The sequence below is a fragment of the Geotrypetes seraphini genome, chromosome 3 (assembly GCF_902459505.1).
Source record: "Geotrypetes seraphini chromosome 3, aGeoSer1.1, whole genome shotgun sequence".
Classification (NCBI taxonomy): domain Eukaryota; kingdom Metazoa; phylum Chordata; class Amphibia; order Gymnophiona; family Dermophiidae; genus Geotrypetes; species Geotrypetes seraphini.
This window is the reverse complement of record NC_047086.1, coordinates 327,048,033-327,073,982: the sequence shown is the minus strand read 5'-3', so window position 1 is coordinate 327,073,982 and position 25,950 is coordinate 327,048,033. Positions and strand designations below refer to the sequence as shown.

The 25,950-nt window shown below is 41.3% G+C and overlaps 1 protein-coding gene across 5 annotated transcripts in view; it reads right to left on the bottom strand.

Annotated features, from left to right (window-relative positions):
• The window catches only part of KIZ (kizuna centrosomal protein), a 214,758-nt gene that overhangs the window by 145,143 nt on the left and 43,665 nt on the right, over positions 1-25,950 (bottom strand). For all 5 annotated transcript variants that reach the window (XM_033935767.1, XM_033935765.1, XM_033935766.1 and 2 more), the window contains one exon: positions 19,145-19,445. In XM_033935767.1, the coding sequence (XP_033791658.1) occupies positions 19,145-19,445 (301 nt within the window). The remainder of the gene's footprint in view (positions 1-19,144; positions 19,446-25,950) is intronic.

Sequence of the window (25,950 nt, the reverse complement as noted above, 5' to 3'; positions counted from 1 at the left end):
TTTAACCTTTATTTACATATTTCTATTTTTAGTTTGTGATTACTTATTCCATACTGGGTGAGGGTGTATCTGTGTTCCATGTGTATGAAAGACATGGTTTTCTGTTAGTGTTGACTAGCCTTGTTTGGCTAGTCCATTGTAATCCTATATCTGAAAGTAATTGAATCAAGATATCAAAAGCAGCAGAAAGGGCAAATTGAAGTAAAATGGCATATCAATTCTAAGATAGTAAGCTTTGAACCTTAGAAATCAGAGAAACTGGGGAGGGTCACGTGACCGCGCACAAGATGGCAGCCTAGCTAACTCCTCCACTCCAGCCCTCTTCTAAAAACTTGATTTCAATCCATTCAAATCACCGTAAAGGTCAGTATTTATATCTGACGGGATTGTTATGTCTTCTAGATCTACTAACACCGTCAACTAACACCTCTGTTGCGCACAATGCGTCGAAGCGCTCCAAACATGACCCTCCGTCACCTAAAAAAGCATGCTCAGTCGCTGCTAAAGATCAGGGAGCCTCGATCACGGCTGATTTACAAATTCTACGCAACCTCATGCAGGATAACTTTGCAGCTACTGAAGACATCCGATCGGAAATTAACATTACCCTTCAACTTAAACAATATATCACTAGCCTGGATCTCACCGAGGAGCATGTGGCGGCTCATAATACTCAAATACAGGCAGTGCAACGGGGCCTACATAAGATCAATCTTATGCAGCGTGATATTGAAGACATGTCCAACCGTATGCGCAGGAATAGCGTGCGCCTCCTTGGCCTACCGGAAACTTTGAAGGGTAAGGATCTTATTTTATATCTGCAAGATCTTCTCCCAAAAATATTAAATATACATTTTTCACTGCCTCTGGAGATAGAAAGGGTTCATCGGGTACCTTCTGGCCCTCCATCTCAATTTAAATCTGCGAGACCAATAGTTATGAAGATTCTTCATTACCAGCAAATTTTGCAGATCTTACAAGCTGCAAAGTCTAAATCTCCCCTGTTGGTGGAAACTAAAATGTTTTGTTTGTCCCGGATTTATCGAAATCCTCTGCTCAGAAAAGGAAAACTTTCCTCTTCATGCGCTCTCATCTCAAAAGCATTGGTGCACAATATGGCCTATTCTATCCGGCCAAAATGAGAGTAACTTACCGCAACACCACCAAAAACTGAAGATCCAAAAGATCTGCAAAATTTCTTGGATGAAAATGTCTACGATATGACCTGATGTGTTTACTGAACTGTTATCATTCACGGATTGATCTCATCTCCACCTCTTTATTATGAAAGCTTCTTTTTGGCCTGAGGAGCTGTATGCTGGGCACGTTTTGTCGGCCTACGACCCCATCACTGGTTTTCTTTCTTCACTTTCTACATATTTGGCACCATCATGAGTCATGTTTATTCTTATTTTTGTTCTTTCCTCCTCTTTAAATCTTCGCTTATGGAGCTTCCATCACATTACTCTCTCTCCAGCTGGAAGCTGATTTTACTAGTTATCTCGATGCAATATCAACCCAGTTTCAGATTTCCTCATGGATCCTCTGAACATCTTCTTCCCATAACTTTTAATGCCTAGACCTGGTTTCTTTAAATGTTAAAGGCATTTCCAATCCTGCTAAACGAAAAAAGATCCTTCAATATTTCAAACACCTGAATGCTGACATATGCCTAATTCAAGAATCCCATCTAACTATTGCAGAAGCTTAAAAACTATCTGGTGGTTGGATCCAACATTGTTATGCAGCTCCAACTGATGGTAAAAAAAAAATGGAACCATTATTCTCATCAGCAAAGCCATCAACTTTTAACTTTCTGTTCATAAATTCGATCCCACTGGTCACTGCTCATATATTGAAGGTACCATCGATGGTATGCCACTCAAGTTACTAAATATATGTGCCCCTAATTCTGATGATCTGGACTTTTTCAATTCTTTCAATACTATAACTACCTCCTCTCTCTCTCTGAACACACCATTATTGCTGGAGACTTCAACTTTCCTATTGATCCCTTCACAGATAGATCATCTCTTTGTCATCCCTCTAAACTTCATTCCAGATCTACACTTTCCAACACAATGAACAATTATGGATGGTCTGACATTTGGAGAATACTCTATCCTACTACGAAATATTTCACATTTTACTCTGCTCCTCATAAAACTTATTCCAGAATAGACTATATTCTAGGGTCCAAATATATCCTACATATGACTACAGCTGCCAAAATTCATGATATTGTCATCTCAGACCATGCTGCTGTTTCTTGCTCTCTCTTATGGATGTCCCCATCGAGGAATGAATAATATATTGTTACATGATAAAGACTTTTTATCTCATCTTACTCATGAATCTGAAGTGTTCTTCACCTCTAATCAGAATTCAGTTGCTGACTATTCCATCTTATGGGAAGCCTACAAAGCATGGATATGTGGTGAAACGATTAGTTATTCAGCATTTCGTCTCAAGCAAAATAAAAGCTGATTTACTTTGACTAGAAATGGAAATTCATTCTCAAGAAACCCAACTGTATGACATCATGAAACCCAACTGTATGACAAATTTGATCCAAACCTTACAAAACTCTGCAATCTCTCAAGTTTCAATATAATGAGATATTTAGCAACTCTGCCTCCTCGTCAATGTTTAGACAATCTACCATGTACTATACTCAATCAAATAAAGCTGGCTGCCTTTTGGCTTCCTACTTGAAAGGCCGCAGAATGAAGCATAGAGTGTCTCACATAACTTCTTCTTCTTCTGGAACAATTCACACAGCTACCAAAGACATTCTTGAAGATTTCTGTGTCTTCTATGAATCTCTATATGCTTCTGAAACATCCTGCCCAGACCTTCAAATATCGGAATTTCTACAATCCCTAAAGTAAATCTCTACAACACCTTATTTCCCCGGACGAGATCACCAGAGCCATTTCCTCCATGACCTCAGCTAAAGCTCCAGGACCGGATGGCCTTCCATCTGAATTCTACAAATCATTTTCTTCCCTGTTAACTCCACATCTCCTTGCTTATTATCAATCTCTCATCTCTTCCCTGAACAACCTTCATCGTTTTCATGAAGCTAATATCATCGTACTCCCAAAACCAAACAGAGATACTCAACTGGTGAAACATAATCGCCCAATATCTCTCCTGAACTTGGACTATAAGATCTTTGCTAAAATATTGTGTTTCATTTAGAGAAGATTATGCCATGTTTAATTCATAGGGATCAAGTTGGGTTTCTTAAGGCAAGATATGGAGTGGATAATACTAGATTACTTTGTCATGTACTCCACTCTGCCCTGTCTGATCAACATCCTCTGATGATAGTTTCTCTTGATGCTGAAAAAGCTTTTGACAGGTAGAGTAGAGATACTTGTTCAAGGTCCTTAATCATTTTGGTTTACCTGTGGAATTTCTTGACATGGTGTCACTTTTATATAACGAACCCATTGCCAAATTAGTAGTTAATGATGAAGTTTCCCAACCTTTTACACTTCAGAGAGGCACAAGACAAGGATGCCCTAAGTCCCCGCTTCTATTTAATTTAGCCCTTGAACCATTACTGTCTGCTATTAGACAATCCACCTCCATCGAAGGCATTACTATTGCTCATATTGAATTCAAAGTGTCAGTATATGCAGATGACATTTTACTTTACTTATCCAATCCACAATCTTCTCTCACATCCCTAGTTGATTTAATTTCCTCATTCTCCAGTATGTCAGGTTACAAAGTAAATTGGGACAAAATGGAGCTCATGCCACTCAGTGAGGCCTGCACTCCTTTCCACATTCCCCTTTAACCATTCACATGGGTCAGTTCTGGTATGAAATACTTAGGCATACCTTTTGATAGAGATATTAAATCCACCTCAGTCTTGCTTATCGCTAAATCCGTCTCCACAGTTAAAAATATTATTTCCTCCTAGTCTTCCTTACACCTCTCCTGGTGGAGTAGACTTGATACCTTGAAAATGATGGTGGTCCCTAAAATCACATACATGCTAAACATGTTTCCATTATTGCTTCCCTCCTCCTTTTACAAACAACTGGAAACCTTAATGCTTAATTTTCTTTGGAACAATAAACCATTTCACTCCAAAAATTAAAAGCTCCCAATCTCTTAGGAGGGGTTAATTTCCCAGACCTAGGTCTTTACCACAGGGCATTTATATTAAGACAAGGTGCAGAATGGCTTCATAAAACGGAGCTAAATGATATCCCAAATTGGTTGCGATTAGAAATTTCACTCATGCAACCTGTCCCTCTGCTTAGATTACTGGGTTCATCTTATCTACAATCTCGCCTTGGTAATCCATTAATTCATACAACTCATAAAATTCTGATGGATCTAGTTAAACTTCTGGAACACCCTTGGCTTCAGTCTGCCTTTTGCCCTATATGGCATAACCGCCTATTTCAAATTGGAAAGAAATGCATTTCTTGGTCACTATGGCAGCGTAAACAAATTTGGGATATTGCTTCCCTATGTCATTCTGATGGATCATGGCATACCTTTCATGAGCAGCAAATTAAATTCTCCATCCCTGATTCTCAGTTTTATCAATGGCTACAGCTTTGCTCCTCCATTAGAAAATCTGGCTTTAATACTACCATTACTACTCAAATACCCACTCTTTATACACTCTCTAAACACTTCTTAGTTTTAGGTCACACTGCTTCAAGATTTTATAAACCTTTCAAACAAATTCCCTCTAATCCAACCTCCATTCTGAAACATACATGGGAAGAAGACCTTGGCATTTCCATTTCTGATACTGATTGGGATACTATTTTGAAATCTACCTCACGCAGTCTTTATTTTCTCCTACACAGAGTACAATGGACCCCTATTAAATCTCATAGAATTAATCCATCCTTTTCCAGTTCATGTTGGACATGTTCTACTGCTATTGGCTCCTTAAAACACCTTTTATTTACTTGTCCTGCAATACAAACATATTGGACATCTGTATGGAACACTATATGCTCCCTATTTCATATTGATATTGAATTGTCTTATCAAATGTTACTGTTGAAATCTTCTGCATCTTCGCTTACTCATTCTATATGTGATGCTTTTCTGTTTGATGTCCTCCTAGCATTGGCTCTTAAGGTCCTTCTTAGTTCTTGGAAGAACCTGGCTAAAGCCTCTCACCCTCAATGGGTTTGTCAAACTTACAGATTTGAGGCTTATCTAGCTAAAAAAATTGAATGGTTATCGTTTTCAAGATAACTTGAAATCTATAAAGCTCTACCTACATCTTTCTGATGCATAATTTCTATCTTTCTCTTTTTTTCTTTTCTCTCTAGTATCCATTTATTTACCTTTTTATTTATTTCCCCTCTCTCCTTTTTATTTATTCCCCCTCTTCCCTCTTTTTGTTTGACACTACGATGGACGCTGCTTATACTCAACTTGATTGATGTTTACTGAGATTTCTTATTCTTTATCACACACTTGTATTGTTGTACTGATTTTTCTGTTCGCAGATTTTGTGGTTCATCATCAATCAGTTTACTGTATTATTTCTTGTTCTGTTTTTGAAAAACTTTTCAATAAATAAACCTTGACTTAAAAAAAAAAAAAGAAATCAGAGAAACTAACAGAGTTTCAGTACTGAAATTGGGACGAAAACCATGTTGAGATACAGAATTTATCTAAATAGCTGGATAGTTATTTGGAAGTAATAGTCTCGATCATCTTTGTTAATAATGGAATATTAGCAATCGGACGGTACAGTTGGATTCAAGTCAGTGCCTTTAAATAAAAGAGTAAGAGCTATATGCCCCATGCTCAAAGATTTTTTGAAAGATATAAGATGGAAATGGATCCAGAGAACTCTGCTATGCTCTAGTTTACTACATAACTTTCAAATTTGATCTTCACTGACTTGGTCAAAATCACTCCAACTTCTATCTACCTGCAGGGTATAAAATCATCATAGTTCGCAATAGTAAAAAATGCCATAATGATTTTGATTTTATAATCAAAGAACTTTGCAAGTTCATCTGCACATGGTCCACTATTCTTGTGAGTGGACTTAGTTGTGCTAGTAAGAGATTTCCAAAGTTTAAATAAAGCCATGGAGTGGCATAATCGAAAGGGACGTCTAAGTCTGTTTGCGTCCAACTCGCAAGTCATCCAAAGTAAAAAAAACAGCCATTTTCGAAAAATACGTCCAAAATTTTTTGTGTTTCGAAAATCGTTTAATTATTCGTCCTGCCAATCTGATCGTCCAAGTCACTAAATCGTCCATCTTTATAATACATATTCGTCCAACTTTTTGTTCAAGTAAAAATGCCTAGAGCAAGCCCTATTGGACATGTGAGGGGTTTGCAAAGTGATGGACTGAACACCCAGACAGGGCACCTAAATAGTGGGTACCTTACAGGGCACTGCTGTGAACTTCACAAAAAGGATGCCATGGCTTCTCCTCACTACAGCTCCCTTATAAGTCACGGTGAGCCCCCCAAACCACCTCCAGAATCCCCTAGACCCACTTATCTACCACCCCAATAGCCCTTATGGCTGCAGGAACCACTTATATGCCAGTACAAAAGGGTTTTGGGGGTGTATAGGGGAGTACACATGTTTAAGTATCAACGCAGTGATTACAGGGGCTTATGGGCATGGGTCCTCCTCTCCATGAGTCCCTAACCCACCCTTCAAGACGGCTTAAGACACCTTTGTGCTGGACGACTAGGCTTTCCTATGCCAGGCTGCCAGGTGATAATGGTCTGGAGGCTGAATTTTAAAGGTGTGATTAATATTTTTATGGGGGGGGGGGTCGGTGATCAATTGGGTAGTGTGTGGGGTCTGTTTTATGTGTTTTCAGTGCTTATCTGGTGACTTTAGGTGGCTTTTTGTGACTTAGACCATGTTTTACATTATGAGCTCCTTACTCTGATCAATGGAACTATTTATTTTATTTCCATAATATGTTTTCCGGGCTTTGTTTAGTTCTTGATTATACTCAGTGATTTTTCTTCTTCAAATTAATTTATCAGCCTCTAATTTACATTTTTCCCCCATTTACATTCTAGTCTCCTACAATCTCATTTAAGGTCATGGTGGTAGGTGGAATACCAAATAGCTTTATGAGTGTAGGAAACTGTCTTAGAAATTACAGATGCCATGAAGTCAAATGTTTTTGTTGATTCCTCCCTCTGGCCAAACAAGAATACTAAACCCACTTAACCACCTCTCTCAGCTCCAACCCTCACCATCTCTTCACCACACTAAATTCCATACTCAAAGCACCCTCACCCCTTATCCCCCCTTCATTCAATTTCTCTCCAGACTATGGCAGAGTTCTTCTACAATAAAATCCAGAAGGTCCACCTTGAGCTCTCAACCTCCCCTCCCCTCGTCCTTTATGCTAACCTCACCTCAACAAATGCCATCATCTCCTCCTTCTCTGAAATCACCGAGGAGGAAACTGCACATCTTCTCTCATCCTCCAAACCCACTACCTGCTCCTTTAATCCAATTCCCACTCACCTACTCAGTACTATCTCATCATATGTTATCCTTCCTGTCACATCCTCAACCTATCGCTCTCCACTGCAACTGTCCCTGATGCCTTCATAAACACCATTGCCATACCCCTCCTCAAAAAAACTCTCACTAGACCCCACGTGCCCCTCCAACTATTGTCCCATCTTCTTTCTCCCCTTCTTATCCAAGTTACTTGAACATGCTGTTCACTGCCGTTGCTTGGACTTCCTCTCATTCAAAGCTATTCTTGATCTGCTTCAGTAAGGCTTTCACCCTCTGCATTCCATGGAAACTGCCCTTACTAAAGTTTCCAATGATCTGTTTCTGACTAGATCCAAAGGCCTCTACTTTATCCTCATCCTTCTTAATCTATCTGCCGCCTTGAATACTGTTGATCACCACCTACTCCTTGATGCACTGTCCTCGATGGGATTCCAGGGTTCTGCTTTCATCTGGTTTTGTTCCTATCTCTCCCATCGCCCTTCAGTGTATGCAACGGTGGGTCCTCCTCTACAGCCATCCCACTATCAATTGCTGAACCTCAAGGCTCTGTCCTGGGACCACTCCTTTTCTCAATCTACACTTGCTCACTTGGAGTGCTTCTCTCCTTCCATGGTTTCCAGTATCATCTCTATGCTGACAACTCTATTCTGATGACTCTGCACTAGATATCTCTATTGAAACCCAGACCTGAGTCTCTGCCTTCCTGTCTGACATTGCTACCTGGTTGCCCCACTACCATCTAAAACTGAATATGGCTAAAACGGAGCTGCTCATCTTCCTGCTTAAACCCACCTCCCCGCTTCCCCCATTCTCTGTCTCTGTGGACAACTCTCATCCTCCCTGTCTTATCTGCTTGCAATCTCGGAGTCATCTTTGACTCCTTTCACTCCTTCTCTACCCAGATACAACATATCGCTAAAACATGCTGCTTCTTCAGCTATAATACTACCAAAATCTGACCCTTCCTTTCTGAGAATACTACCAAAACCTTTATCCATGCCATAATCACCTCGTGCTTAGATTATTGCAACGCGCTACTCTCAGGTCTTCCGCTCAGCCATCTTTCTCCCCTTCAATCCATCCAAAATTTGGCTGCATGGCTCGTATTCCATGAGAGCCACTATAGTCACGTTACCCCTCTCCTAAAGTCACTTCATTGGCTTCCCATTCATTTCCAAATACAATTCAAACTCCTCTTACTGACTTACAAATGCATTCACTCGGCTGCCCCTCACTATCTCTCTTCACTTATCTCTCCCTATGTTCCCCCTGTGAGCTTTGCTCAGCTGGTAAGTCCTTTCTGTCTGTGCCCTTCTCCTCTGCCAAATCCAGACTCCGTCCTATCTGTCTTGTTGTGTCGTATGCCTGGAACAAACTGCCCGAATCCCTATGACAGGCTCCGCCTCTGGCAGTGTTCAAGTCCAAGTTAAAAGCCCACCTCACAGGGGTTTCTGGAGGCAAGGTTGTACCCATGCAAAGACCTAAACTTTTCAACATGGAAACACTATGGGAAGCAATATCTAACTCTCTGGGTACTCAAATGCAGCATCTTTCAGCACGTTACATGACTGTTTTGTCAGAGAAATTGGATTTAAAAAAATAAAGTATCATGTCTGGAAAACAAGTTGGATGGACATGAGACCAGATTAAAAATGGTGGAGGCTCAGGCTTCAGCTTGAGTTAAGGATAGTGGGAATCTTCATTTCAAAGTAGAAATGCTGGAGAATGTCACCAGATGTAATCTTTGGATTATAAATTTTCCAAAGTTGCTCTCTATGTCAGCACATGATATGTTTAAAAAATATCTAACTGAAATTTTGAAGGTACTTGAATCCTTCTATCCACCTCTCTCAAAAATGTATTATTTGCCTAGGAGAGTCAAAGCTCAAAACCCAAACCAGCAGAATTTATCTGTTGAAAGTTTGGATTTATCTAACTTTCTAGAGAGGCTCAGGTTACTGCTATATTGCTGGTACAGTTTGTGTTAGATTCAAATAGGGAATGGATGTTAAAACTTTTTTTCAAATGTAAAGATGTTCCCTTTTTGGCAAATGTTGTAAGAATGTATCCTGATGTATCACATTCATGAGTCTCAGCAGTTGTCAAAATGTATTTCTGCTAAGAAACAAAGTGTACCTACTACGTGAAACCTGTTACTTCTAAATAGCTCAGGAAGGAATGTTAAGGGCCCATCCAGCCACATCTTTATTTTCCTTCTATATAAGTTTATAGTTAACTATTTCAGTAAAGCCTCTTTTATTGTGGACTAATTATACAAGCCGGTGTATTTATTTCTATTATTATGTTTGAAGATACTGTTATGTATGAGGGATAATTCTTGGCATTTCCTTTTTTTGACTAAGTTTTCAAAAGTTTAAACTTATAAATAAAGAATTTAAAAAAAAAAAAAAAAAAGCCCACCTCTTCGAGACTACTACTTTCAACTCTTCTCACCTTAGGTTCTCCATCCCCCCAACACTACATATCATGTCTGTCTGTCTGTCTGAGTTGGACTGTAAGTGCTATAGAAGTGATAAATAGTAGTAGTAGTAGTAGTCCAATAAAATGGTATTTTATTTTCCATTTTTTGCTTTATTTATGGCCCTCTTTTTAATAAGCCACGGTAGATGTTTCTACTGCAGCCCGAGGTGCTAAATGCTCTGCTACTCATAGGAATTTTATGAGCATTAGAGCATTTAGCGCTCCAGATTGCAATAGAAACCTCTACTGTGGCTTAGTAAAAAGGGGGGGGGGGGGAGGGCGGGTATATTTTCAAAGTGATGATTGTTATTTCTCAGTTTTTTTCAAATTTACATCTGCTTTCTTTATATTTTGCACAATATTAGGGGACATGCATCACTGTTTCTGTTTCTATGGTGTTGCATTGTATGCAGAGTCCAGCTTCTATTTTTGTGATTACTTATTCTGTACTGGGCAAGGGTGTTTATGTATTCTATGTATATGAAAGACATGGTTTTCTGCTAGCATTGACTCTGCAGGTTCAGTCTGTACTTATCTGGCTTGTTTAGTTTTACAATGGGGTGTATTGATGTTCTAGTGCTCATTGCAATGCGTAAGATGCTGCCTTTTCCTAGATACACTCTTGTTGTGTGACTTGTGGATTATTACTAAAAATTATGTTTTTCATATATTTATTTATTCATTTATTTAGCCTGTCCTCCCAAAGGAGCCCAGAACGGGTTACAAAGGTACATTCACAGTATAGAAGGACAAAATTATTGAAAGACATTTTTGGCAGACATAGTTTAGAAGAATTTGTGGCATTCGTAGAAGATATTACATGGCATAGTATAGATTTAGGATAGCATTCACGGTACTAACAGAACATAACTAAAGTTTTAATGTTGATGGTCGGCAGTTTAGGTCCCGTGAGTAAGTTGGTCATTATGGAGCTTGTGAGTAGCGTTGGACATTAAGGAGCTCGTAAGTAGCATTGCCATTAAGGAGGAGGGGTGTTAAAAAATAATCAGTCCTGGGTGTTACATTTGCTAGGTACATCACTGAGCTTAAATATCTCCTCTTATATGCAGAAATATCCGTGATGGCCTACTTTTGCTTTGTCAGTGCTTTGGCTAGAGTTCATGCAAGCAACCTCTCCTTAGACTTTTGTAGGCATTTGAAAAGCAGCTGTGTTGTAAGCCTGGATACTTCAAGGGGCTTGTCCCTGTGGGCGACTGTACTCTTGCCTCTAACCCACTTCCTCCCCCCCACTCCCTTTTACTAAGCCACGGTAGAGGTTTCTATGGGCCCCTTTTTCAAAGCTATGGTAGCAAGTCCCATGCGACAAAGGCAATGAAGTCCATTCATTTCCTATAAGTTCTGTCACATGCTGCACCTGAAACTGTTATCGCAGATTTGTAAGAGCGGACCTATGTTTGTCAAAATTTTGGATTTTTCTGCCACATCTAGATAAAAATAAAATCCTATTTTGGAGATATACAAAATTCTCCTTTGATGATATAGTCTTGCTTTTTTTCTTTTGCAGAGAATAAAGATAAAAATGATGAAAACTAACTCCATTCTCTGTAATTGTGAACTAACCATACTTTGATAAGTTGTTATTATCCTAAAAGTAGGGATCATGTGTTTTTGACCCTTTACGATTAAATTGTTTCAGTTCACTGTATTTTTTCTTTTTGACTGATATTGTTGTCAAATTTAAATATAAATAAAGAATTTTAAAAATAATGAAAACTATATAAAAAATGACAAATTGGGTTTAACAGATTTTTTTTTTTTTCTAATATTCGTTCAGCTGAAGCTATGCAGCTAAGGAGATGACTGCGCATGAGGTAGGCCACGCACGCTCAGAATTCTATACTAAAATCAGAGCATCCCAGTGTCATCAGGTGATGTCACCCATTTTTGCCTGGCTCAATTCAGTTTGTTGAAAACCAATGTAGACGTAACAAAGATGATCCCTATACATTAATAACATCACACAGTAAGCATATTCATCCCTAAAACATAGAGCTATTAATTTAATAATACAGTTATGAGCTGATGAAAGTTAATTTATATCTTGAGGCAGACTTTATAAAACAAATGGAATCTTGATGCAATGATCAGTTTGTTAATGAAATATTAGTGCAAGATCATTTCACACTGAGCTTCAGATGTTTTTTTTATATCCTTACAAGTGAAGGACAAAATGTAGTGACCACCTGCAGATAAGGGTATAGAAACATAAGTGTGCACAAACTGAGATTTGGGTGAGGCTGCATTTCTTTAATAATGTAAATTAAGATTTAAACACTGTAACAATAGAGCTTTGCTAATCCTTTTACAGAAGTGTAAATAGCTATTCAAGCTGTAATTCTAGACTGCCAGCTTTGTGAAGGGTTTAACAGAAAGGCTTCTCAAAGCACCGACACAGTTGGCCTATCGGGTCAGTCTGACCAAGGTTACAGTAGGTTTAGGCATTTTTTTTTTTTAAATTCCATCTTTTTCATCTAGAATTATTTTGCATTAACTACAGGAATAATGTTTTTTCAATAAATATGCAACCTTACATCCATTTGTAAATACCAAGACAGTTAAAGTTTGTAACTTGACAAACACAGTTTGAAAAAAAAATAAAAAAAAATTGAGAGGCCAACTGTTTCAGTACTTCAGTATATACAGAAGGTAATTTCAAGTCTGGATGTTGCTTAATATACAGCCAAATATAGAAAGAAGACCACATACATTCAGTTAAACAGTGGGTTTCTGTTTTAGCTGGTTTTACTCAACCTGTGTTTTTCTAGATAGTTCATTTCCTATTGTGCAAATATCTGGGTGGTCTTTCCAGGGTGCTACTGGAAGAGAACATAATAATAAAGAGAAAGGGAAGGAAGAGACACTGGCACAAAGAAAAACAGAATTTATGACAATCTGCAGCAGGCTAAGGATCAGAGGTCAGCAAACAAGGGGCCCTTCTCTTTTACAGGTTGCTTCCTGGAAACAGTCTGATTAAGCTGACAGCTTGAATTGTATCTGTTACATTTTGTAGCTCACAATCCATCTGTGCTAAGTCCTCTTCAATGCAACTGAAACAGCATATGCAAAAAGCTTTGCCCTTTTTTTTCTCTTCAGCATGAGCCTTGAAATAGTTATTTTTTATGTACTTTAATTTGCAGTGCTCTTAAAAACAAATATTTAAGAGAATAAAGGGTCTATGCACTAAAGTGCTTTAGGCAAACTAGAAGTTAGCCAAACCCCAACATTTGTTTCATCAGTATTAAAGTATTAACCCTGATGAAAACCTACATTAAAGAAACACCAATGCTAATGTTAATGAGTGGATGAAATAGAAATTATGCTAATCAACTAATTACATGAACGCATAATTTCATATTGTGTGATAAAGCCCAGCAGGTTTTAACAATCTCATTAAATCTCAACTGCACCTCCAGTGGTGTAGTTAATGTTTATGCATCAATGAGCATTAACATAAACCAGCAACAACCAATGAATTCCCACAAAGGTTTGTCATGAGTTTACACAAAATGTTTACTCTAGACCTGTAGTACTAGTATGGACTAAGGATAAAAAGCAAGAGAAGAGATATAAGGAGATTATGTACTTATCCTGGCAAGATATTTTCCACTAGATAGGTGAGACATTCTAGACCAGTGGTTCCCAACCGTGTCCTGGAGGACCACAGCCAGTCAGATTCTCAGGATAGCCCTAATGAATATGCATGGGGCAGATTTGCATAACTTTCATTCTCCATTAAATGCAAATCTCTCTCATGCATATTCATTAGGGCTATACCAAAAATCCGACTGGCTGGTGGTTCTCCAGGACACGGTTGGGAACCATAGGACTGTACAAAAGCACAGTATCTTCCCCGCCCCCTCCACAAAAATAAAAGCTGTGCCCGTCCCCTTCTTGACCACAGCAGTTGCACCCCTCCCAATGATGACCATAGGTCCCCGAACACCCCCGACGATGATGGCACCCCCGCAACAGCTAAGCTCCCAGAGAGACAGGAGGAATGCCCACTCCCTCCTGCCTCAGCAACCCTGTTGTGTGTCCGAGCCACCTGGATCCACCCAACACTCTCCCCAACTCTCCCCCACCCCCTGGCACTCCTCCACACTTCCCCCTGACACCCCACCCCCACCCTACACGAAGATCCCTCCTCCCACCACCCCAACAATAAGACACCAAAAGACAGACCTGGGATGCATTGGGAAGAGGCCTAAGGCTCACACTGACCTGGATACCTTAGGGATATCTAAGGCCCTGATTGGCCTGGATATCTTAATGCCAAAAGAGTTGGCAATCCTGAAATTTAAAAAAAAATCAAGAGGAGTACAGAAAGAACTACGAGATGAAACTGAAAGAAACCAAGAGATACATCTGGCAAAAGCGTAGGCAAAAGAGCAAATAGCTAGAAAGGTGAAAAGGAAAGACAAAAATTTTTTAAAGTATATTAGCGAAAGGAGAAAAACAAAAAATGGAATTGCAAAATTGAAAGAAGCTATGGACCGCGATGTTGAGAGTGATGACGAAAAAGCAAATGTGCTAAACAAGTACTTCTGTTCTGCATTCATGGAAGAAACCCCTGGAGAAGGACCCCAAGTGGCTGGCAAAGTTATACATGAGGAGGGAGTAGATACCACACCATTCATGAAGGACAGTGTTTGTGAACAACTGGAACAATAAAAGGTGGATAAAGCAATGAGTCCAGATAGGATCCATCCCAGGAGACTAAGGAAGCTCAGAGAGGATCTGTTCAATAAATCCTTGGAGACAGGAGAGTTTTCTGGGATTTGAGAAGAGCGGATATGGTCTCTCTTCACAAAAGTAGTCACACCGATGAAGCAGGAGCTACAGGACAGTAAGCCTCACTTCTGTTATTGGAAAAATAATGCAAGCACTGCTGAAGGAAAGAATAGTGAATTTCTTAGAATATAATGCGTTACAAGATCTGAAATGGGTTTACTAAAGGTAAATCGTGTCAAACAAATCTGATTGAATTATTTGACTGGGTGACCATAAAATTGGATAGAGGATGTGTGCTAGATGTAATTTACTTAGATTTCAACAAAGCCTTTGACACGGTTCCTCATAGGAATCTCAAAAAGGTGTGGAGAGTAGACCAAGTGACTGTTCTACAAATTTCATCAGGTGAAACAGACTCCTGACCCAAGAAGCAGCCACACTTCTAAGCGAATGTGCTGCAATTGTGATGGGGGCTGTTTACTAGAGAATGACACGGGGAAAAAATTTGTCTCTGTCACTGCCCCATCCCCGCGACCACCGTCCCTGTCACCGCCCCATCCCCATGACCACTGTCCCCGCCCCGTTCCCATCCCCTCGACCACTGTCCCCGCCCCGTCCCGTCTCCATCCTCACGACCATGGTCTCCGCCCCGTCCCCATATCCACACAAGCCTTCTCTCCACTCTCTCTTCCCCATTTCCTTTCAGCATCTGTTCCTCTCCACACCACCTTCCCCAGTTCCCTTCAGCTTCTATTCCTCACCACCCCACCCCACCTTCCCCAGTTCTCTTCAGCATCTGTTTCTCCCCGCCCCACCTTTCCTCCCTTTCTCCCTCCCTGCCCCTTACCTTCGTGGCATTTTCACCCTCCCCTCCACCCCCGCAGCCATGGCTCCTGCTGCCAGAGAAGTCCATCTGCCTCTGACCCTGGTATCTCATCAAAATCCATATCTAGTTCCCCAGGGAACCCAGCTTGAGCAAGAGAGAGTCCAGGGTTGTAGGTCTGCGCTCCTTCCTCCTCCTCATCATCATCAAACCACCCTGCACCGTTTGGCTCCCTGATGACCTCCCCCCCACCACCACAAACAGTGGTCGGGACAGCGTCTCCTGAGCCAAACTACTTCCTGGATTCTCTCCTGCCCGATCTGAGTTGGCCTGTTGCAACAAAAAAGCTTTGTGAAACAAAAGAACAAATTCTGAGGAAAAAGATATGGGTCCTGCTGTAAAAAATCCAGGTCTGCGTTCCCTTGCGCTTTCACACACCCCCTGCCGCCAGAGGTACAATCTTGGGCCGACGCAGCCACACATTTTACTTCCACTGCCATATCACTAGCGCAGGAAACAAGCGAGTCCTCCAGCGCTATCACTGCCGCACCCGCGTCCCCCGACAAGCGGTAGAACAAACACCTGCCGGCGTTCTCCGCTTCCTACAGCGGGAACACCTCTTAGCCAGTTCCGCCATGCACACCACGTCCGTCCCCCCCTCGGACAACAGGCCCCGGTCCCACTAAAAAAACTAAACAGTAAGTCCTACTCACGTGCTCCCCAATTTAAAAGGCAGAAGGAGTGTTTCCTGCTTGCAGCGCACAACTTTGCTAGCAAACCTCCCTGCCCCTTACCTTCATGGCGGGCGCTTTCTAAATTTCCTTCCTACAAGCAGCCAGAGCGTTGAAGTTGCGTGTGGCTGCTGGAAAGGTCAACTCTGATGCAACTTCCGGTTGATCAGAGACGACCTTTACGGCAGCCACACACAACTTCAACACTACAGCTGTTCGTAGGAAGGAAATTTAGAAATCATTCGCCACGAAGGTAAGGGGGCAGGGAGGGAGTAGGGAGATGTTTGGACTGGGTGGCGGCAGCAGAGATCAGTAAGGAGGGAGGGAGCGCAATAGGTGACAGCACGCGTTCCCTCCCTTGTCCTTGTAGCCGCAGTAAACACTGTTTTTTCCCCACTGTTTTGGTGGGTTACCCACGGCTAGCTGCAGGTAACAGCCATCATGTCATTCTCTACTGTTTACTACAGGCAATGTAAGAAGATGAAATTGCCATGTGAATCCATCTGGCGATCAAAGCCTTAGAAGCTGGCTTGCCTCATCTTGATTGGCTGGTCAGCACAAAAAGGTGGTCGGAGAGCCGGGAATATTTAATAATAATAATATTAACTTTATTTTTCTATACTGCCATAGTCAGTCGACTTCTAGGCGGTTCACATTAAGAGAAAGCTGGACATTCAGCGAATTACAAATGCATAAGGGGAAAGTTACAGGAGAAAAGGGTTGTAGAGGAGGGAAAGTAAGGGGGGGTAGGAATTGTCTGAAAAATTGCTTAGGGGTTTACAGAATGGTTTTGATAGATTTTCGGAATACATGGTAGGTTTGTCTGGTTTTATTTATGTAGTTTCCCAGCCAGGATTGTTGTCGGTTAGCTTAGAACATGAAAGTTCTGACAAGGTAGGATTTGTATTTGCAGCCAGTAATATTAGGATAGGCAAAGATGTTTTTGTTTCTGGTTGTTCGTTTGGGGTTGTGTAGAGCAAAGTGTGCTTGCAGGTAGGAAGGTGCTAGGCCCCAGATTTGCTTGAATCAGATGCATGTAAATTTGAACTGAATTTGCGCTTCCATTGGTAGCCAGTGCATTTTTTTGTAATATGGGCTAATGTGGTCTTGTTTTCGCAGTCCGAAGATTAAGCAAACTGCAGTGTTTTGTACTAATCTCAGTTTTTTTTATTGTTTTTTGTGGGATACCCAAGTAGACGATGTTACAGTAGTCCAGGGTGGATAATTAGCTCTCTCCAGACAGTGAAGTAGAGATCTATGCACATCCAGCCTCTGCAAAATTCTGTTCTTTTTCGCCAAACCCGTAGGATGAAAGGTGAATAAACAAATCTTCCTTCTGATATAAAAGGCAGAAACCACTTTCAGAAAGGTAGTCTGTGCATTAATGTCGATCATAATATAACACTGAGAGATGGAGGGCTGCTATGGATCGAGCTTCAATGCAGAGAAGGTGTCAGAAATGACACGTGAAATGGAAACCGATTTGAAAAGATGATACATTGAGAGATCACCGTGATCTGCAGCTGCCCCTGTCTCTTGATCTCAAAAAGGATCCCAAAACATCCACAGATGGGGATGGAAAGAGACTTCCAATCATCCTAGTTCTGCTCTGAAGGGTTAGTGACACTAGGAGCCAGCGTGGTATGAGGCGGGACACCTGCTTGGGACATACTCTAACCCAGAAAGCTTCAAATTCGACTTTTTCAACCCCCACCCCTATCCACTGATTTCCCCCATAGGGAATAATGGGAGTACTCACTGTGACTTCTGGTGCCTGCCAGCTTGCAGCAGCCTGCCTGCAGGGAAAGGATTTTTGCCTCAGAGAATACCAGTAACAAGTCCACCACTGGAGAACTTTTGGCTGCCGGTCGAATGACCCCAACCACAGACTCCCAATCCTGAAAATTCATGTGATGTGTAAGGAAAGAATCTTCACAGCTGGCTCCCCGATACCCAGAGGCTTGTTACACAGGGGCCCCACAGCCTGCACTCAAGCCTCTGATAAATCACCAGGTGAGCAAGCTCCCAGGGAAACGGACCCTGAGCTCCTGAAGGGACACTGAGCAGGGTGGCTCCACAGGTGCTCCAAGAGATTTGCCTGGGGGTACCAGTCTGCCCACGTGGGACTGCATCCTTTCCCCAGCAGAGTAAGCCCAAGAAGGGGACCTTCAAGCACTAAAGCCAAGTAGGAAAATAGAAAAATGAAGGTAAAAAACCCAAAAAATAATAAAAGCAGAGCAGATCAGAACACACCTTCTCAGTTTGCTTGCAGAAGGAAAAACTGAAGAGGGAGCTGTTCTCCACTGCAAAATGGGAGGAGTTCAGAGATTTTTGAGGGATACCTTCTGCAGATTCATGACTAATGAAAAGCAACAGCTATGTACAGACTCTTATGTCTTCACTACAGAATCTTTATTCTTACACTCTACAATGAAAGGTGATAACCTTGAAACAGCTTCAAGAGAAACATGAATTCATGGTGGCACATTATTTCCCCATGATGAAAGGCATTTACTGCTTCAACCCAAATTAAAACACTTGATAAAAGAGGGCTTAAGTTATTTTTAATTGTTTAAATAATGGAGTAAATAAATATTGAGATATAGAGAACTTGCAATAATTATATAATATTGAAATCTTTTAGAAAAAAGGGATAAAAGAAATAAAGAAAAAATATAGTAATAAAGAATAGGATATGGATTGATGATGATAAAAGGTGGAAAAAAAAAAGCTTCCTCTTGAATAAGTTGAAGTATCACCTCTGAAGGTCCAGTACCTTAAAGTAAGGGAATTGTTATGGTATTTGGTTACATAGATAATTAATTAGATAGATAAATTGACTTACTGTGGTGCTGATGAACTTGCTAAATATCCCTCCTCTGTGGCAAGACAGCTTATAACATGCAAAGGACTACTATTTCCTCTGTTTGATTTAACTTCTTTTTCACTCTCGGTGGGAATGCATCTTAAGACTTCAGTCAGGCTTTCCTCATCTCCATGAATTTTCAATGGTTGTGTAATATTCACCTCTTCAGAGTCACTGAGAGAAACAGTGAGGTCACTGCTGCTATCGCTGTCTAAACTATTTTTATCCAACTGCTCAGTAATCTGCAGAGACCAAAGAGTCTCCAAATTTTTGTTGTTCTCTGTAATGAAAAGGACAAATGTTATCATAAAGACAAATTAATACTGAAGCCATATAGATATAAAATGCTTCAAAATAAATCAGTGTATGCTCTACAAAATATGTGCACTTCACAATTCACAAAGAGTAATTCTTAAGGGGCTGGTATTCTAGTCATTAATGCACATATGTGAACATTTATGCAGTAAATAACAATTTTTTGCCTGTGTTATAATCTGTAAGCATGTGCCTAAATGTGATGATACATTTTGATTCAATTCAATTTTGTTTAGCCTATCCTCCCAAAGGAGTTCAGAACAGGTTACAAATAGGGTTTGCAAGCATTTTCTCTATCTGACCCGGTGGACTCACAGTATATCTAATGTACCTGGGGTAGTGGAAGATTAAGTGGCTTGCCCAGAGTCACAGGAAGCAATGCAAAGTTTGAACCCATGACCTCAGGGTGCTGAGGCTGTAGCCCTAACCACTAGGCCGCATTCTCCTTAGTGCCTAATTTCTAAGCAATCTTTTTTTTTCTTCAGATAATACATTTCTAAGTACCTCTATGGTCTTCAGTTCCAGCCAACCACCAGCCAAATTATATGAAGGCTTGTTTCTCTTTCTGGCTTTTATTCATCAGACCTTTTTTTTTTTTTTTTTTTTAATGCTTGTGGCTCTATACTCTATGTTTTGTACAAATCAATAACCTTTAAAACTTATATACTTAGCTTTAGCTATTTCTTCATTCTTTTTTTGAACCTCGGGAAGGATCTTAAGGTTTAACAAGTTTCACCCAAAGGCTTTTTCAAGAACGGGTCCCCCCTTTTGTTTTGCTCCACCCTTTTGTTTTGCTCCACAGCATCCCGATGTGTGTTCTTCTATGTAAAGCACTGACTCGTCCCCCCTCTTTGGAGAAAAAGAGGGGGGGACGTGTCTGCTAGAGCAGCATGTTTAAGCTAAGTTTACACTTTGCACTTTAAAGTAAAGTTTTATAAAAGTTTAAAAAGAAAAAAGTAAAAATAAAGTAAAGTTTGAATCACTGTGTAGTCGGATACTAATGAGGATTGTAGCCGTTAAGTGTTATGCTACACTCACAGCAATCTGAAGATCCCTAAAACTAATCAATGATTATATGCTATCAGCAATAACCAACCAGATGTTATGCTTTAATAAACTAGGCACAAAAATTTATACCAGATCTATATCTGGTGTAAGTGAAGCACAGTTACTTACCTATAACAGGTGTTATCTGAGGACAGCAGGCAGATAATCTCAAATGTAGGGTGATGTCATCCATGGAGCCCAGTAAGGATAGTGTTAAAATGTACTGTCACTAAAAAATTTTCAAAGCCTCAAAAACACCCATACTGTGCATGTGCCAGTGCCTTTTCGCCCAACATCGGCTCACGAGACCATTAGTTCAGTAAGAAAGCAAAGAAGCTAACTAGGGGAGGTGGGAGGGTTATGAGAATAACTGCCTGCTGTCCTTGGATAACATCTGTTACAGGTAAGTAACTGTGCTTTTTATCCCAGGACAAGAAGGCAGCATATTCTCAAATGTGGAACTCCCTAGCTGCCAGGGTGATGCTTCTGAGGCTGGCTTAAGTTAAAAAAAAAAAAAAAAAAAGTTTGGAGGAAAGTGGATATCTAAATGGAGAACACATTTTGTAGAACTTCTTGGCTGAACTGACTATCCCATCTGGAATGATTCTCCACATAGTAGTGGGATGTGAATGTATAAATTGAGGATCAAGTGGCTGCTTTACAGATATCCTCAATGGGAGCAGAACATAAATGAGCTACTTAAGTCACCATTACTTGAACCTTATGTGCAGTGACACGGCCATCCAGTGTTAGCCCAGCTCAAGCATAGCAAAAGGAGATGGTTCTCTTAGTGACAGGAGTTCCAAATCTGTTTGGATCAAATGATAGGAACAGTCGAGTGGAAGTTCTGTGAGGTTTAGTATGATCCATAACAAACAAGAACACATTTACAGTCCAATGTGTGGAGTGTGGCCTCACCGGGATGAGAATATGGTCTTGGAAAGAAGACAGGGAGATCTATGGATTGATTCAGACAAAATTCTGAGATGACTTACAGGAGGAACCTTGGATGAGTGTGAAGAATCACTCTGTCATGATAAAATGTTGTATAAGGTAGATCCGAGACAAATGCTTGAAGCTCACTGACTTGACGTGCAGATGTGATGCTGACTAGAAATACTACTTTCCAAGTTAGAAGTTTTAAGAAGCGGCTGCCCCTTCCTCTTTGTTTTCTCCATTTCAAGTACCTCCCTTTAATTTTATTTTTTAATGTAATTTCAATTCTTCCCCTCCTTAAATACCTCTCGTATCTATTTATGTCAATGTCCTCATTCCCCGCATTTTTATTTTTTACTTTTATTACTTACATTTTTAGCATTGTAAACCAACTAGATGGTCAGTATATCAAATTACAAATAAACTTGGAAACTTGAGAGATGTAGATGAAAGTGGTTCAAACAGAGGCTTCGTCAAAGTTGAAAACATAACATTAAGATTACAAGCAACTGGAGGAGGCCTGATTAGTGGTTTAGTATGCAAAAGGCCTTTCATGAATCTGGAGACTAAAGGAAGAACGGATGGATTTTTATCCAGAAGTGTATGAAAAGTTGTATTAGCACTGAGAAGAACTCTGACTGAAGTAGTTTTGAGATCAGAATTAGAAAGGTGTAGAAGACAGTCTAGAAGCGATGGAAGAGGACAAGTGATCAGGTCTAGTGAATGGAGGCTACACCAAACTATGAAATGAGTCTACTTGAAATGATAGCAGCAGTGAGTTTCAAGTTTATTAGGTTTTTATATACCGCCTATCAAGGTTATCTAAGCGGTTTTGAACTCAGGTACTCAAGCATTTTCCCTATCTATCCTGGTGGGCTCACAATCTATCTAACGTACCTGGGCTATGGAGGACTGAGTGACTTGCCCAGGGTCACAAGGAGTGGAGGGTTTTCTAGAAGCTTCAATGATGGCTGACATTGGTGCAGAGATGGAAAAGCTTTTACTTGTTGGGAGAGAGATAACATGCTGTGAGTGCTAGTTAATGTAGATTGGGAAGGAGCAGAGATCCTTTGTTCTGTGTAAAGCTAAAAAGATTTGCAGTATGATGGATTCCCAGACACTGAGTTGTAAAAGGAGAGGGAACCATGGTTGGCTATATCATAGTGGCTTATTCTTGGTGAAGTTTGAGTTTTCCTGAGTAGAGGACTTGGAGGGAAAGCATAAAGGTAGTTGCCCTGCCAGTCGAGGAGAAAGGCATTAGACTCCTTATGATTGAGAGTGTAGATTCTAGAACAGAAAACTGAAAGTTTGTGATTGTGGAGGGCTGCAAAGAGATCTATGTGTGAAGTTTTCCAGTCATTGATTATTTGATGTAAAACAGTTGAACTGAGTGACCACTCATGAGGTTGCAGGAGTCTGCAAAGGTATTGTGTGTTCATGCTAGGTAAACTGCCTTAAGGAATATGTTGCAAGGTATTACTCAGGACCAAATATGAATCACTTCCTGGCAGTGAGCGAGAACCTGTGCCTCCTTATTTGTTCACATAGTGCATGGCTACATGGTTGTTTGAATGAGCACTACTTGATCTAGGAGGCAATCTTGAAATGTTTGAAGAGTATTCTGAATTGCTCGGAGCTTGAGGAACTTGATATGGAAAGCTTGATTGTGAGCACTTTAGCTGCCCTGAGTGTGGAGGCTCTGGTGGGGATGAGCTCCCCACCAGATAATGGAAGAGTCTGTTGTTAACACGTTCTGATGTGGTGGAATTTGGAACAGATCTCTGGACAAATTGGTTGGCATTATCCACCACTGAAGAGATTGACCTAAGTCTGAGGTTACTTGTATTTTTTGAGAAAGACTTCCTGTGGACTGAGATTACTTGGTGTTGAGTGTCCATTGAGGAGTTCTGAGATGCAGTCGAGCAAATGGTGTCACATGAACTGTGACCTAAAAGATGCTTCATCTGTTGTGCAGTTAAAAACTGGAGATTCGAGACTTTCATCGAGACTTGAAATTATGAGCCGCTGTTGAGGTGGAAATGTATGAGCCTGAGTCATGTTCAGAAGCGCTCCGATGAACTCCAGAGTTTGAGTGACTGCAAATGTGACAGAGAATTTCAAACAACTGAATTTACAGCTTGTTAAGCTGTATGAGGTGTTGGGGCCTTAATTAACCAGTCATCCAATTACAGGAATACATGAAAGCTGCAAGAGCAGAAAGCGGCAGCAACCACTACTAGACATTTTCCTTCCTTTCTCTTCCCCATCCCTCCCATCCCTGTGTACCATCTCCTCCCTCTGTCTCCCCTTCCCCTCCATCCATGAACAGCATATTCTCCCTCTCTCTCCCTCTGGTGGTCCTTCTTTCTCCTCTCCTTCTCACAGACTAACATCAGTCTCCTCTCCTTCCCTCCTCCCCCTTTGTGGTCTGGCAACTCTCTGTCCTTCTCTTCCTCCCTCCCCAACCTCTCTCTTCTCCTTCCCTGGTCTGGCATTTCTCTCTCCTTCCCTCCTTCTTCAATAGTCCATCTCTCCCCTTCCCCCCTTCTTAGGATCTGATATCTCTTCTCTCCTTCCCTTCCTTCTTCCTCCCTACCCTAGTCTGTAATCTTTCTCTCCTCCTTCCTTGGTCTGGCATCTCTCTCTTCTTCCCTTCCGCTTCAGTAATCCATCTCTCTCCTTCCCTTTCTCCCTTCTTGTGGTCTGGTATCTCCTCTCCTTCTCTCTACCATGGTCTGGCATTTCTGTCTTCCCTTTCTCTCCCCTGAAGGTCTGGCATCTCTTTCTTTGTTTTTCTCCCCATTCCCACAGACCACCCCTCCAGCGATCCTCCATGACCTCCCCTGCATTCCTCCCCTCTATGCGATCCAGTGGCAGCTGCTCTTTCTCTCTTCAGGCCAGGGCAGTGTGAGTAAAATAAACATGCTGCCTTCGCCGGCCCGGAAGCTTTGCTACTACTTCATACCCTATGCAGGAATAGGAAGCAGTAACAGAGGGAAAACTTCTGGGTCGATGAAGGCAGCGTGTTTATCTCATTCAAGCTGTCAGTGGCCCAAAGAGAGAAAGAGCGGCTACAGGGATGAATGGGGTGGGGGGGTGGAAGCTCAGACTGCCATGCAAGCCGCCAAAAAGGTATCTGTAGACTGCCATTGGTTCACGGGCCTTGCAATAAAGGCCACTGCTCCAGAGGATGTAGATGGTTGACCATATCTCCTTTTGCTGTAATAATAAGGATGTCTAGACAAACAGAATCTCTTAGATGGATGAGATTTTGAGGAAGATAAGTTGACCATGGAATCCTCATGCCTTTTGATCTTCTGAGTAGCTTCTTCAATCTTGTCACCAAATAAATCCTCTTCCAGGCATGGAATGTTTGTCAATCGTTCCTGCACATTAGCATCCAGGTCTGATACCCTGAGCCATGCTAAGGTTCTGGAAGTAACATTGAACACATCAAATATTGATCGTGCCATGAATTTTCTTGTCCCAAGCAGATCGTTGGTAATTAGAGTGACACGGGGACAAACTGCATCCCCGTCCCCTCCCTTTCCCCACACTCTTAAACTTCTTCCCTGCAGCTCCCCGCTCAAAGCAGAAACATCATTTTATGCAATTTTATGAGCCTAGGACATTGCAAATAAACATTTTGGCCTGGATTCTATAAACGGCATCCCGATTGTAGGCAGCAGCAGGCATCCTACTGCTGTCTAACCAGCCAATCGGGACACACGTTTCTTTAAAAAAAAAAAAAAAAGCTCCTGAGGCAGGCTATATTGGAGGTGCCTCCAGGAGAATAAGGAAGTTCACATGCCTGCCTAAGCTTTCCTAAGGCTAGGCGTGGGCGTGGCTTGTCTGGGAACTAGCATAATGCAAACCTAGGTGGCTTTATGCGTCTCCCTAGTCCAGCGGGAGACGCGTACAAGATAGGCCAGCAAAATGCTGACTTACATTGTAAGTAGATGCGGCCGCTAAGCTTATCGTGGCAAGATATCTACCTGCTGTGATAAGTTTAGCGGCCGCCAGTCCCCCCACCCCCCGAACGAACACAGAAGGAGGGATGCCCAATCCCTAATAGCTAGTGTTACCCCCTTTAGCTGAAATAATTGCAGTGAGACGCTTCTTGTAGCCATCTATCAGTCTATGACATCAGTCTGAGGACAGTTTGGCCCACTCTTCAATGCAGAATTCTTTCAGCTGTGAGATGTTCGAGGGGTTTCTCACATGTAGCGCTCGTTTCAAATCACCCCACAGCATCTCAATGGGATTAAGATCAGGGTGTCCTAATTTTTTCACATGGCTGTATGTTTTATGCAGTTCTATTTATGTGGTTATCTTGGTTGGTCGAGTACTAAAAATCAGCACTTAACCGGCTAAATGCTGACTGTGGCCCCAGAATACCCCAAAATTGCTCTCTTCGGGTGCTAACCTGGCATTTTCAGTGGCACTATCGGCTAAGTGCCACTGAAAATGCCCAGGAGCCTCGGACA